Here is a 15,995-nt window from a genome sequence, read left to right as displayed (position 1 = left end):
GGCTTAGATTGAATAGACGAGAGCACTTCCTTACAGGCTTAGATTGAATAGATGAGAGCACTTCCTTACAGGCTTAGATTGAATAGACGAGAGCACTTCCTTACAGGCTTAGATTGAATAGATGAGAGCACTTCTTTACAGGCTTAGATTGAATAGATGGCAAATAGGAGTGGCAATATTGTCTGCTATCATCCTCAGTAATCTTCCATCCATGTTGTCAGGCCCAGGTGGCTTGTTATTGTTGATGGACAACAATACTTTTTTCACCTCTTCCCCACTCACTTTACGGAATTTAAAATTACAATGTTCTCTATTTCATAATTTGGTCAGTTATGGATGGATGTCTAGGTTCAGAATGTATTGTTGTCATGCCTACGTTTGCTAATCTTTCCAATTCAAAAAATCATTAAAGTAGTTGGCAATATCAGTTTGTTTTGTGATGAAAGGAGCCATCTGATTCAATGAATGATGGAGCCGAGTTTGCCTTTTTGCCCAAAGTTTAATTTAAGTTGATCCAAAGCTTTTTATTTTCATTGTTTTATGTAAATGATCTGTTTCATAGTATGTCCTTCACTATGTCCTTCGTAGTGTACCAGGGCGACTATGTCCTTCACTATGTCCTTCGTAGTGTACCAGGGCGACTATGTCCTGTGTAGTGTCCACTATGTCATATTCATGTTGTATCCTCCATTTTGTATTCTACAATAAACAACAAGTCCCAGTCCAATTGAAGTACAGGATACATCAGCACGACATGACCATCTGTTCTTGCTTTCAAGGGTTCAGTCTATGAAAGATTAAGAGAGAATGTTCATTTTATTGGGCTTCATTTTGTTTGATAGGCCATTCCTTATTTTATTCTGCAGTTTATATGTTAAAATTGTTTTTTTGTTTGTTGGTACAGCCAAGAACTTGCCTATGGAATGAATGTCCTGTGGAATCACGATGCTGAACTATCCATGAACAAACAAGCCACTCTATAGAACATAATGGGATTGTACTTGCCTTCAAAAGAGACGGATTTTCTCAACAGCCAATGAGTTTTAAGAACTTGCGCTTGGCCAACCTTTTTTTTTGAGCAGAACCAAATTATGGAATTTTGTGGGTTCACACTTTGCCCTTAAAATGTATTTCAGCCCTGCAGTGATTTAAATCTCTTCTGACAGGTTCTTTCCTCTGTATTATTTATACATGTCTGTAGTTAAGGGTTCTGAGCATCATAGCCCTCCAGCTTAACTGCGTTTCAGCCTTTTACTTTGGTTGGCTGCTTTTGAAGAGGAGATTTATACAGAACCCCACCGGCCATTCGATGAGGCCCCGACTTGACATCTAGCATACTGTTGACTCTTGGTTCAAGTGAATGAATAGAGAAGAGCTCAAAAAAAAGGGAGCTTAGTTTTTCTGAAAACATCGAATCTCATTCTGAAGCATATCTGTGAAGGTTTTGACAATTGTCCAATGTGTACAGTGCTAATAAGCCTGTTATTATGAAGGATCCTGCACTGCTCATAAAGTTGTTATGAAACATACATGTCAGGTGTCATCAATGCCAGTAGATCCCATTCAAATACAAGGTGTTATAAACTATATGCATCACAGATACTCTATTGATACTTTTGTCAGCTGACAGTATAACACCACTCTAGTCTGCATGACAGTACAACACCATTCTAGTCTGCATAGAGCTGACAGTATAACACCACTCTAGTCTGCATACAGCTGACAGTACAACACCACTCTAGTCTGCATACAGCTGACAGTACAACACCACTCTAGTCTGCATACAGCTGACAGTACAACACCACTCTAGTCTGCATACAGCTGACAGTACAACACCACTCTAGTCTGCATACAGCTGACAGTACAACACCACTCTAGTCTGCATACAGCTGACAGTACAACACCACTCTAGTCTGCATACAGTACAACACCACTCTAGTCTGCATACAGCTGACAGTACAACACCACTCTAGTCAGCATACAGTACAACACCACTCTAGACAGCATACAACTGACAGTACAACACCACTCTAGTCTGCATACAGCTGACAGTACAACACCACTCTAGTCTGCATACAGCTGACAGTACAACACCACTCTAGTCTGCATACAGTACAACACCGCTCTAGTCTGCATACAGTACAACACCACTCTAGTCTGCATACAGCTGACAGTACAACACCACTCTAGTCTGCATACAGCTGACAGTACAACACCACTCTAGTCTGCATACAGCTGACAGTACAACACCACTCTAGTCTGCATACAGCTGACAGTACAACACCACTCTAGTCTGCATACAGCTGACAGTACAACACCACTCTAGTCTGCATACAGCTGACAGTACAACACCACTCTAGTCTGCATACAGTACAACACCACTCTAGTCTGCATACAGTACAACACCACTCTAGTCTGCATACAGCTGACAGTACAAAACCACTCTAGTCAGCATACAGTACAACACCACTGTAGTCAGCATACAGCTGACAGTACAACACCACTCTAGTCTGCATACAGCTGACAGTACAACACCACTCTAGTCTGCATACAGCTGACAGTACAACACCGCTCTAGTCTGCATACAGCTGACAGTACAACACCCCTCTAGTCTGCATACAGCTGACAGTACAACACCACTCTAGTCTGCATACAGTACAACACCACTCTAGTCTGCATACAGCTGACAGTACAACACCACTCTAGTCAGCATACAGTACAACACCACTCTAGTCAGCATACAGCTGACAGTACAACACCACTCTAGTCTGCATACAGCTGACAGTACAACACCGCTCTAGTCTGCATACAGCTGACAGTACAACACCACTCTAGTCTGCATACAGCTGACAGTATAACACCGCTCTAGTCTGCATACAGCTGACAGTACAACACCACTCTAGTCTGCATACAGCTGACAGTACCTCACCAGTCTAGTCTGCATACAGCTGACAGTACAACACCGCTCTAGTCTGCATACAGCTGAGAGTACAACACCACTCTAGTCTGCATACAGTACAACACCACTCTAGTCTGCATACAGAATAACACCACTCTAGTCTGCATACAGAATAACACCACTCTAGTCTGCATACAGAATAACACCACTCTAGTCAGCATACAGTACAACACCACTCTAGTCTGCATACAGTACAACACCACTCTAGTCTGCATACAGCTGACAGTACAACACCACTCTAGTCAGCATACAGTACAACACCACTCTAGTCAGCATACAACTGACAGTACAACACCACTCTAGTCTGCATACAGCTGACAGTACAACACCGCTCTAGTCTGCATACAGCTGACAGTACAACACCACTCTAGTCTGCATACAGCTGACAGTACAACACCACTCTAGTCTGCATACAGCTGACAGTACAACACCACTCTAGTCTGCATACAGCTGACAGTACAACACCACTCTAGTCTGCATACAGCTGACAGTACAACACCACTCTAGTCTGCATACAGTACAACACCGCTCTAGTCTGCATACAGTACAACACCACTCTAGTCTGCATACAGCTGACAGTACAACACCACTCTAGTCAGCATACAGTACAACACCACTGTAGTCAGCATACAGCTGACAGTACAACACCACTCTAGTCTGCATACAGCTGACAGTACAACACCACTCTAGTCTGCATACAGCTGACAGTACAACACCGCTCTAGTCTGCATACAGCTGACAGTACAACACCCCTCTAGTCTGCATACAGCTGACAGTACAACACCACTCTAGTCTGCATACAGTACAACACCACTCTAGTCTGCATACAGCTGACAGTACAACACCACTCTAGTCAGCATACAGTACAACACCACTCTAGTCAGCATACAGCTGACAGTACAACACCACTCTAGTCTGCATACAGCTGACAGTACAACACCGCTCTAGTCTGCATACAGCTGACAGTACAACACCACTCTAGTCTGCATACAGCTGACAGTATAACACCGCTCTAGTCTGCATACAGCTGACAGTACAACACCACTCTAGTCTGCATACAGCTGACAGTACCTCACCAGTCTAGTCTGCATACAGCTGACAGTACAACACCGCTCTAGTCTGCATACAGCTGAGAGTACAACACCACTCTAGTCTGCATACAGTACAACACCACTCTAGTCTGCATACAGAATAACACCACTCTAGTCTGCATACAGAATAACACCACTCTAGTCAGCATACAGTACAACACCACTCTAGTCAGCATACAGAATAACACCACTCTAGTCAGCATACAGAACAACACCACTCTCGTCAGCATACAGTACAACACCACTCTAGTCTGCATACAGAATAACACCACTCTAGTCAGCATACAGTACAACACCACTCTAGTCTGCATACAGTACAACACCACTCTAGTCTGCATACAGTACAACACCACTCTAGTCTGCATACAGTACAACACCACTCTAGTCAGCATACAGTACAACACCACTCTAGTCAGCATACAGCTGACAGTACAACACCGCTCTAGTCTGCATACAGCTGACAGTACAACACCACTCTAGTCTGCATACAGCTGACAGTACAACACCACTCTAGTCTGCATACAGCTGACAGTACAACACCGCTCTAGTCTGCATACAGTACAACACCACTCTAGTCTGCATACAGCTGACAGTACAACACCACTCTAGTCTGCATACAGCTGACAGTACAACACCACTCTAGTCTGCATACAGCTGACAGTACCTCACCAGTCTAGTCTGCATACAGCTGACAGTACAACACCTCTCTAGTCTGCATACAGCTGACAGTACAACACCACTCTAGTCTGCATACAGCTGACAGTACCTCACCAGTCTAGTCTGCATACAGCTGACAGTACAACACCGCTCTAGTCTGCATACAGCTGAGAGTACAACACCACTCTAGTCTGCATACAGTACAACACCACTCTAGTCTGCATACAGTACAACACCACTCTCGGCAGCATACAGTACAACACCACTCTCGGCAGCATACAGTACAACACCACTCTCGGCAGCATACAGTACAACACCACTCTCATCAGCATACAGTACAACACCACTCTCGTCAGAAGACAGTATAACACCACTCTCGTCAGCACACAGTATAACACCACTCTCGTCAGCACACAGTATAACACCACTCTAGTCAGCATACAGTACAACACCACTCTAGTCTGCATACAACTGACAGTACAACACCACTCTAGTCTGCATACAGCTGACAGTACAACACCACTCTAGTCTGCATACAGCTGACAGTACAACACCACTCTAGTCTGCATACAGCTGACAGTACAACACCACTCTAGTCAGCATACAGCTGACAGTACAACACGACTCGAGTCTGCATACAGTACAACACCACTCTAGTCTGCATACAGCTGACAGTACAACACCACTCTAGTCTGCATACAGTACAACACCACTCTCGGCAGCACACAGTACAACACCACTCTCGTCAGCACACAGTATAACACCACTCTCGTCAGCACACAGTATAACACCACTCTAGTCAGCATACAGTACAACACCACTCTAGTCTGCATACAGTACAACACATCTCTAGTCTGCATACAGTACAACACAACTCTAGTCTGCATACAGTACAACACCACTCTAGTCTGCATACAGCTGACAGTACAACACCACTCTAGTCAGCATACAGCTGACAGTACAACACAACTCTAGTCTGCATACAGTACAACACCACTCTAGTCTGCATACAGCTGACAGTACAACACCACTCTAGTCTGCATACAGCTGACAGTATAACACCACTCTAGTCTGCATACAGCTGACAGTACAACACCGCTCTAGTCAGCATACAGTACAACACCACTCTAGTCTGCATACAGCTGACAGTATAACACCACTCTAGTCTACATACAGCTGAGAGTACAACACCGCTCTAGTCTGCATACAGCTGACAGTACAACACCACTCTAGTCTGCATACAGCTGACAGTACAACACCACTCTAGTCTGCATACAGCTGACAGTACAACACCACTCTAGTCTGCATACAGCTGACAGTACAACACCACTCTAGTCTGCATACAGCTGACAGTACAACACCACTCTAGTCTGCATACAGTACAACACCACTCTAGTCTGCATACAGTACAACACCACTCTAGTCTGCATACAGCTGACAGTATAACACCACTCTAGTCTGCATACAGCTGACAGTACAACACCGCTCTAGTCAGCATACAGTACAACACCACTCTAGTCTGCATACAGCTGACAGTATAACACCACTCTAGTCTACATACAGCTGAGAGTACAACACCGCTCTAGTCTGCATACAGCTGACAGTACAACACCGCTCTAGTCTGCATACAGCTGACAGTACAACACCACTCTAGTCTGCATACAGCTGACAGTACAACACCACTCTAGTCTGCATACAGCTGACAGTACAACACGACTCGAGTCTGCATACAGTACAACACCACTCTAGTCTGCATACAGCTGACAGTACAACACCACTCTAGTCTGCATACAGTACAACACCACTCTCGGCAGCATACAGTACAACACCACTCTCGTCAGCACACAGTACAACACCACTCTCGTCAGCACACAGTATAACACCACTCTCGTCAGCACACAGTACAACACCACTCTAGTCAGCATACAGTACAACACCACTCTAGTCTGCATACAGTACAACACATCTCTAGTCTGCATACAGTACAACACAACTCTAGTCTGCATACAGTACAACACCACTCTAGTCTGCATACAGCTGACAGTACAACACCACTCTAGTCAGCATACAGCTGACAGTGCAACACCACTCTAGTCTGCATACAGTACAACACCACTCTAGTCTGCATACAGCTGACAGTATAACACCACTCTAGTCTGCATACAGCTGACAGTACAACACCGCTCTAGTCAGCATACAGTACAACACCACTCTAGTCTGCATACAGCTGACAGTATAACACCACTCTAGTCTACATACAGCTGAGAGTACAACACCGCTCTAGTCTGCATACAGCTGACAGTACAACACCACTCTAGTCTGCATACAGCTGACAGTACAACACCACTCTAGTCTGCATACAGCTGACAGTACAACACCACTCTAGTCTGCATACAGTACAACACCACTCTAGTCTGCATACAGCTGACAGTATAACACCACTCTAGTCTGCATACAGCTGAGAGTACAACACCACTCTAGTCTGCATACAGCTGACAGTACAACACCACTCTAGTCTGCATACAGCTGACAGTACAACACCACTCTAGTCTGCATACAGTACAACACCACTCTAGTCTGCATACAGCTGACAGTATAACACCACTCTAGTCTGCATACAGCTGACAGTACAACACCGCTCTAGTCAGCATACAGTACAACACCACTCTAGTCTGCATACAGCTGACAGTATAACACCACTCTAGTCTACATACAGCTGAGAGTACAACACCGCTCTAGTCTGCATACAGCTGACAGTACAACACCGCTCTAGTCTGCATACAGCTGACAGTACAACACCACTCTAGTCTGCATACAGCTGACAGTACAACACCACTCTAGTCTGCATACAGCTGACAGTACAACACCACTCTAGTCTGCATACAGTACAACACCACTCTAGTCTGCATACAGCTGACAGTACAACACCGCTCTAGTCAGCATACAGTACAACACCACTCTAGTCTGCATACAGCTGACAGTATAACACCACTCTAGTCTGCAAACAGCTGACAGTACAACAACGCTCTAATCTGCATACAGCTGACAGTACAACACCGCTCTAGTCAGCATACAGAATAACACCACTCTAGTCTGCATACAGTACAACACCACTCTAGTCTGCATACAGTACAACACCACTCTAGTCAGCATACAGTACAACACCACTCTAGTCAGCATACAGTACAACACGACTCGAGTCCGCATACAGCTGACAGTACAACACCACTCTAGTCAGCATACAGCTGACAGTACAACACCACTCTAGTCTGCATACAGCTGACAGTACAACACCACTCTAGTCTGCATACAGCTGACAGTACAACACCACTCTAGTCTGCATACAGCTGACAGTACAACACCACTCTAGTCAGCATACAGCTGACAGTACAACACCACTCTAGTCTGCATACAGCTGACAGTACAACACCACTCTAGTCTGCATACAGCTGACAGTACAACACCACTCTAGTCTGCATACAGTACAACACCACTCTAGTCTGCATACAGCTGACAGTACAACACCGCTCTAGTCTGCATACAGCTGACAGTACAACACCGCTCTAGTCTGCATACAGCTGACAGTACAACACCACTCTAGTCAGCATACAGTACAACACCACTCTAGTCAGCATACAGTACAACACCACTCTAGTCAGCATACAGTACAACACCACTCTAGTCTGCATACAGTACAACACGACTCTAGTCTGCATACAGCTGACAGTACAACACCACTCTAGTCTGCATACAGCTGACAGTACAACACCACTCTAGTCAGCATACAGTACAACACCACTCTAGTCAGCATACAGTACAACACCACTCTAGTCTGCATACAGTACAACACGACTCTAGTCTGCATACAGCTGACAGTACAACACCACTCTAGTCTGCATACAGCTGAGAGTAGCAGGCCCACTGTGCTGACAGTAGCAGGCCCACTGTGCTGACAGTAGCAGGCCCACTGTGCTGACAGTAGCAGGCCCACTGTGCTGACAGTAGCAGGCCCACTGTGCTGACAGTAGCAGGCCCACTGTGCTGACAGTAGCAGGCCCACTGTGTTGACAGTAGCAGGCCCACTGTGCACACACACACACACACACACACACACACACACACACACACACACACACACACACACACACACACACACACACACACACACACACACACACACACACACACACACACACACACTTCTGTATCTCTGAAACGTAATTGTAGGGCAGACTAAGTGCTGTTATTGAGGCAGCGGCTGGATATGGACAGTTTGTATTCGGGCGCTTCTGTTGTCGATAGAGCTGGATACATTACGCATGGTGTGTGGTTGACTCTGGGCAGGAGTTCACCGGAGCTGAGTAGCAGCACCACACATATTCTACTGCTGGAGCTCCTGTCCCTCTTACAGAATATTAGTTCAGAAGTATTGTGGAGCTCCTGATCCCTAAATGTAAACAATAACAGCACCCAACATGAGTACCGGCAACTACTTCAGTCCACGTTAAGCGCTGATTATGAGGAGCTTAGTAATTTAATGCAGTCTGAACTTTAGCAAATCTTTCACATATACAGGTAAAGGTTAAACAAGAGGTTAAATAAAACTCTTATTAAATACCGAAAAGACCAGTAGCAGTTAAATATGTAATCTATTCGCTTCCTGAACATGGTGTGCTGCAATATGCGTTCTCTGCAAGTGCTCATCACCATAACAATGTAGACTTTACCATAACAGAGCTCATCACCATAATGCTGCAGACTTTACCATAACAGAGCTCATCACCATAATGCTATAGACTTTACCATAACAGAGCTCATCACCATAATACTGTAGACTTTACCATAACAGAGCTCGTCACCTCTGAGACTTTACCATAACAGAGCTCATCACCATAATACTGTAGACTTTACCATAACAGAGCTCATCACCATAATACTGTAGACTTTACCATAACAGAGCTCATCACCATAATACTGCAGACTTTACCATAACATAGCTCATCACCATAATGCTGCAGACTTTACCATAACAGAGCTCGTCACCTCTGAGACTTTACCATAACAGAGCTCATCACCATAATGCTATAGACTTTACCATAACAGAGCTCATTACCATAATGCTATAGACTTTACCATAACAGAGCTCATCACCATAATGCTGCAGACTTTACCATAACAAAGCTCATCACCATGATGATGTAGACTTTACCATAACAGAGCTCATCACCATGATGATGTAGACTTTACCATAACAGAGCTCATCACCATAATGCTATAGACTTTACCATAACAGAGCTCATCACCATAATGCTGCAGACTTTACCATAACAGAGCTCATCACCATAATGCTATAGACTTTACCATAACAGAGCTCATCACCATAATGCTGCAGACTTTACCATAACAGAGCTCATCACCATAATGCTGCAGATGGGAGGGGTGGAAATATTTGAGGCGTGTCCAAAGTGCTAATTCAAAGCAGCTCTGAGACGGATATTTAAGACCAACCAAAAGCTGGTTTTAGTGGTAACACAGTTGGTTATGTCATGAATTCTGACAGCTGAAACACAGCCTATCCTGCCGTGATGCACACTGCCCATATGGGCATTGAACATGAGTAGCCAAACTGGCTTTTGGTGCCTTTATACTCTGTATTTAGAAAAAATAAACAGAAACAGAAATAAACAGAAACAGAAAAAATATTTTTTTTAAATCCCCATTTTGTTTTATTTGATTGAAAACAAAGCATAGACTCCCCTCCTCTCAATGAAGGATGTTTTTGTCGTTGTTCTGCCCCAATACAATCGCAAAGTAGTCAAGACTGACGATAAACGGTTTGGCTCCTGATACCGATTGGAAATAAATCTTAATCGCCAAAGCTTTATTAAAATGTAAAGTTTGAGAGGAGGAAAACAGTGAGCCCGACATTCCCTTTTTTAAATCTATGTATTGTAGGCAGGCCCACATTATTTTAGACCTGAGCGTCCCGTTTTGGACTAACATTGGAATTGCCGTTAATTCCAAAGCAATACATAAATGACTGTAAATACACAACCTGAAGTGGTGCTTAGATTTACCATTATGTTAGGCTTGTTATTAAAATAGAGCCCTATGTTCTATTCTAGAATAATCCACTAAACGGAACACATTATCAAAATGAATGAAGTAATGTGTTGGCATCGTATTTGCTGCAGTTAAAATTGTGATAACACAATGACGGCTCGTCTTTTTCAAGAATGTGTAAAGATGTCAGTCATACAGTCTCTCAGCACCACTTATAACAACCCCCCCAAAACCTTTTGACTCCGGAGAGAATCACATCATGACCAAACAAACCTAATTTGCTGTTCCAACTTACCCCTACTCTCTGCACCTCCATGAAGACGGCTCTTTGGAAGGACTTCTCCCACACGGCGAGGTCAGAGGTCATCTCCACACTGAAGGTGTGACTCTGGCCGTGGCCGACCAGGATACTGAAACAGAAAGGCTCTCCGTCCTGCAGATCCTCATCCTGCTGGAGACCAAGGTAGAACTTGGCCTGGATCCAACAGTCCTCCGTCACACATAGCTGCAACACATCCAAACATGACGCGTTATCCAGTTTTATTCACTGGAAGCTAAACTAACGGTCTATGTTAGATCTACACTCCCAACTTATGATGTGTAGATCTAACATAGACATGGTTCCAGTGATGTGCACATCATTCAAATTCCGGTAACATTTCGTGCTGGTATCTTATTCTGCATGTGAACGTTGAACATACCTTGTGAACCTTTAACAGAACCTCATAGAGGGTATACATAGTTTCAGCTTGTCCCCAGTCTGTTCCACTAACCTAAGGTGTGGGGGGGGGGAGGTGGGACAAAAGTGTGTGTATTTTTTGTTTTCATAAATGTAATCATACAGTATCTTACAGGCATTGTGTTACGATACACTGAACCATAATAAGCCAACATACAGTGGTTGATAAACAGCATTTGGAATCTCTGCATTAACTTATTAACCCAAATAACTTGGGAAGACAATGAATGACGAGGAAATCAATGGGAGGTTCATACAGGAGGACTCCTGAAGATGTAGAGCGAAGGTCCTCTCAATGCCAGGAACTTGAAGGTACTTGATGGACCAGCATCATTAGCATGAGGGTTTTCACACACCCAAGCCATGTGGACAATCTGCAGAAACAAGGTAATCCAATATCTTACACATTTTTGGTTATTTGTAATTAAAATACATACTATGAGTGGATACGTGATAGTTAAAGTTATAGATATAGATGGTTGTAGATGTAGATGGTTGTAGATGTAGATGGTTATAGATATAGATGGTTATAGATGTAGATGGTTATAGATGTAGATGGTTATAGATGTAGATGGTTGTAGATGTAGATGGTTATAGATGTAGATGGTTATAGATGTAGATGGTTATAGATGGTTGTAGATGTAGATGGTTATAGATGTAGATGGTTATAGATGTAGATGGTTATAGATGTAGATGGTTATAGATGTAGATGGTTGTAGATGTAGATGGTTATAGATGTAGATGGTTATAGATGTAGATGGTTATAGATGTAGATGGTTATAGATGTAGATGGTTATAGATGTAGATGGTTATAGATGTAGATGGTTATAGATGTAGATGGTTATAGATGTAGATGGTTATAGATGTAGATGGTTATAGATGTAGATGGTTATAGATGTAGATGGTTATAGATGTAGATGGTTATAGATGTAGATGGTTATAGATGTAGATGGTTATAGATGGTTGTAGATGGTTATAGATGGTTGTAGATGTAGATGGTTGTAGATGTAGATGGTTATAGATGTAGATGGTTATAGATGTAGATGGTTATAGATGTAGATGGTTATAGATGTAGATGGTTATAGATGGTTGTAGATGTAGATGGTTATAGATGTAGATGGTTATAGATGTAGATAGTTATAGATGTAGATAGTTATAGATGTAGATGGTTGTAGATGTAGATGGTTATAGATGGTTATAGATGGTTATAGATGTAGATGGTTATAGATGGTTGTAGATGTAGATGGTTATAGATGTAGATGGTTATAGATGTAGATGGTTATAGATGTAGATGGTTATAGATGTAGATGGTTATAGATGGTTGTAGATGTAGATGGTTATAGATGTAGATGGTTGTAGATGTAGATGGTTGTAGATGTAGATGGTTGTAGATGTAGATGGTTGTAGATGTAGATGGTTGTAGATGTAGATGGTTATAGATGTAGATGGTTATAGATGTAGATGGTTATAGATGTAGATGGTTATAGATGTAGATGGTTATAGATGTAGATGGTTATAGATGTAGATGGTTATAGATGTAGATGGTTATAGATGTAGATGGTTATAGATGTAGATGGTTATAGATGTAGATGGTTATAGATGTAGATGGTTGTAGATGTAGATGGTTGTAGATGTAGATGGTTATAGATGTAGATGGTTATAGATGTAGATGGTTATAGATGTAGATGGTTATAGATGTAGATGGTTATAGATGTAGATGGTTATAGATGTAGATGGTTATAGATGGTTGTAGATGTAGATGGTTATAGATGTAGATGGTTGTAGATGTAGATAGTTATAGATGTAGATGGTTATAGATGTAGATGGTTATAGATGTAGATGGTTGTAGATGTAGATGGTTATAGATGTAGATGGTTATAGATGTAGATGGTTATAGATGTAGATGGTTGTAGATGTAGATGGTTATAGATGTAGATGGTTATAGATGTAGATGGTTATAGATGTAGATGGTTATAGATGGTTGTAGATGTAGATGGTTATAGATGTAGATGGTTATAGATGTAGATGGTTATACATGTAAATGGTTGTAGATGTAAATGGTTGTAGATGTAGATGGTTATAGATGTAGATGGTTGTAGATGTAGATGGTTATAGATGTAGATGGTTGTAGATGTAGATGGTTGTAGATGTAGATGGTTATAGATGTAGATGGTTATAGATGTAGATGGTTATAGATGTAGATGGTTATACATGTAGATGGTTATACATGTAAATGGTTGTAGATGTAAATGGTTGTAGATGGTTGTAGATGTAGATAGTTATAGATGTAGATGGTTATAGATGGTTATAGATGTAGATGGTTGTAGATGTAGATGGTTGTAGATGTAGATGGTTATAGATGTAGATGGTTATAGATGTAGATGGTTATAGATGTAGATGGTTATAGATGTAGATGGTTATAGATGTAGATGGTTATAGATGTAGATGGTTATAGATGTAGATGGTTATAGATGTAGATGGTTATAGATGTAGATGGTTATAGATGTAGATGGTTATAGATGTAGATAGTTATAGATGTAGATAGTTATAGATGTAGATGGTTATAGATGTAGATGGTTATAGATGGTTGTAGATATAGATGGTTATAGATGTAGATGGTTATAGATGTAGATGGTTATAGATGTAGATGTAGATGGTTATAGATGGTTGTAGATGTAGATGGTTATAGATGTAGATGGTTATAGATGTAGATGGTTATAGATGGTTGTAGATGTAGATGGTTATAGATGTAGATGGTTATAGATGTAGATGGTTATAGATGTAGATGGTTATAGATGTAGATGGTTATAGATGTAGATGGTTATAGATGTAGATGGTTATAGATGTAGATGGTTATAGATGGTTGTAGATGGTTATAGATGGTTGTAGATGTAGATGGTTATAGATGTAGATGGTTATAGATGTAGATGGTTATAGATGTAGATGGTTATAGATGTAGATGGTTATAGATGTAGATGGTTATAGATGTAGATGGTTATAGATGTAGATGGTTATAGATGTAGATGGTTATAGATGGTTGTAGATGTAGATGGTTATAGATGTAGATGGTTATAGATGTAGATGGTTATAGATGTAGATGGTTATAGATGTAGATGGTTATAGATGTAGATGGTTATAGATGGTTGTAGATGTAGATGGTTATAGATGTAGATAGTTATAGATGTAGATGGTTGTAGATGTAGATAGTTATAGATGTAGATGGTTGTAGATGTAGATGGTTGTAGATGTAGATAGTTATAGATGTAGATGGTTGTAGATGTAGATGGTTATAGATGTAGATGGTTATAGATGTAGATGGTTATAGATGTAGATGGTTATAGATGTAGATGGTTATAGATGTAGATGGTTATATATGTAGATGGTTATAGATGTAGATGGTTATAGATGTAGATGGTTATAGATGTAGATGGTTATAGATGTAGATGGTTATAGATGTAGATAGTTATAGATGTAGATAGTTATAGATGTAGATGGTTATAGATGTAGATGGTTATAGATGGTTATAGATGTAGATGGTTATAGATGTAGATGGTTATAGATGCAGATGGTTATAGATGTAGATGGTTATAGATGGTTGTAGATGTAGATGGTTATAGATGTAGATGGTTATAGATGTAGATGGTTATAGATGTAGATGGTTATAGATGTAGATGGTTATAGATGTAGATGGTTATAGATGTAGATGGTTGTAGATGTAGATAGTTGTAGATGTAGATAGTTGTAGATGGTTATAGATGTAGATGGTTATAGATGTAGATGGTTATAGATGTAGATGGTTATAGATGTAGATGGTTATAGATGGTTGTAGATGTAGATGGTTATAGATGTAGATGGTTATAGATGTAGATGGTTATAGATGTAGATGGTTATAGATGTAGATGGTTATAGATGTAGATGGTTGTAGATGTAGATGGTTGTAGATGTAGATGGTTGTAGATGTAGATAGTTATAGATGTAGATAGTTATAGATGTAGATGGTTATAGATGTAGATGGTTATAGATGTAGATGGTTATAGATGTAGATGGTTATAGATGTAGATGGTTATAGATGGTTGTAGATGTAGATGGTTATAGATGTAGATGGTTGTAGATGTAGATAGTTATAGATGTAGATGGTTATAGATGTAGATGGTTGTAGATGTAGATGGTTGTAGATGTAGATGGTTATAGATGTAGATGGTTATAGATGTAGATGGTTATAGATGTAGATGGTTATAGATGTAGATGGTTATAGATGTAGATGGTTATAGATGGTTGTAGATGTAGATGGTTATAGATGTAGATGGTTATAGATGTAGATGGTTATAGATGTAGATGGTTATAGAACCAAAAAATTTGATCATATTACTCCAGTGCTAGCCTCTCTACACTGGCTTCCTGTCAAAGCAAGGGCTGATTTCAAGGTTTTACTGCTAACCTACAAAGCATTACATGGGCTTGCTCCTACCTACCTCTCTGATTTGGT

At 41.2% G+C, this 15,995-nt stretch overlaps 1 protein-coding gene across 2 annotated transcripts in view; it reads right to left on the bottom strand.

Annotated features, from left to right (window-relative positions):
* Positions 1-15,995, bottom strand: part of LOC124001956 (gamma-2-syntrophin-like) — a 104,284-nt gene that overhangs the window by 18,158 nt on the left and 70,131 nt on the right. For both annotated transcript variants that reach the window (XM_046309132.1, XM_046309133.1), the window contains 3 exons: positions 11,767-11,883; positions 11,472-11,543; positions 11,066-11,275 (listed from right to left, as the gene is read on the bottom strand). In XM_046309132.1, the coding sequence (XP_046165088.1) occupies positions 11,066-11,275; positions 11,472-11,543; positions 11,767-11,883 (399 nt within the window). The remainder of the gene's footprint in view (positions 1-11,065; positions 11,276-11,471; positions 11,544-11,766; positions 11,884-15,995) is intronic.

This window comes from Oncorhynchus gorbuscha, linkage group LG17, assembly GCF_021184085.1.
Source record: "Oncorhynchus gorbuscha isolate QuinsamMale2020 ecotype Even-year linkage group LG17, OgorEven_v1.0, whole genome shotgun sequence".
In the NCBI taxonomy this organism is placed as follows: domain Eukaryota; kingdom Metazoa; phylum Chordata; class Actinopteri; order Salmoniformes; family Salmonidae; genus Oncorhynchus; species Oncorhynchus gorbuscha.
This window is presented reverse-complemented; position numbering and strand designations above follow the sequence as displayed.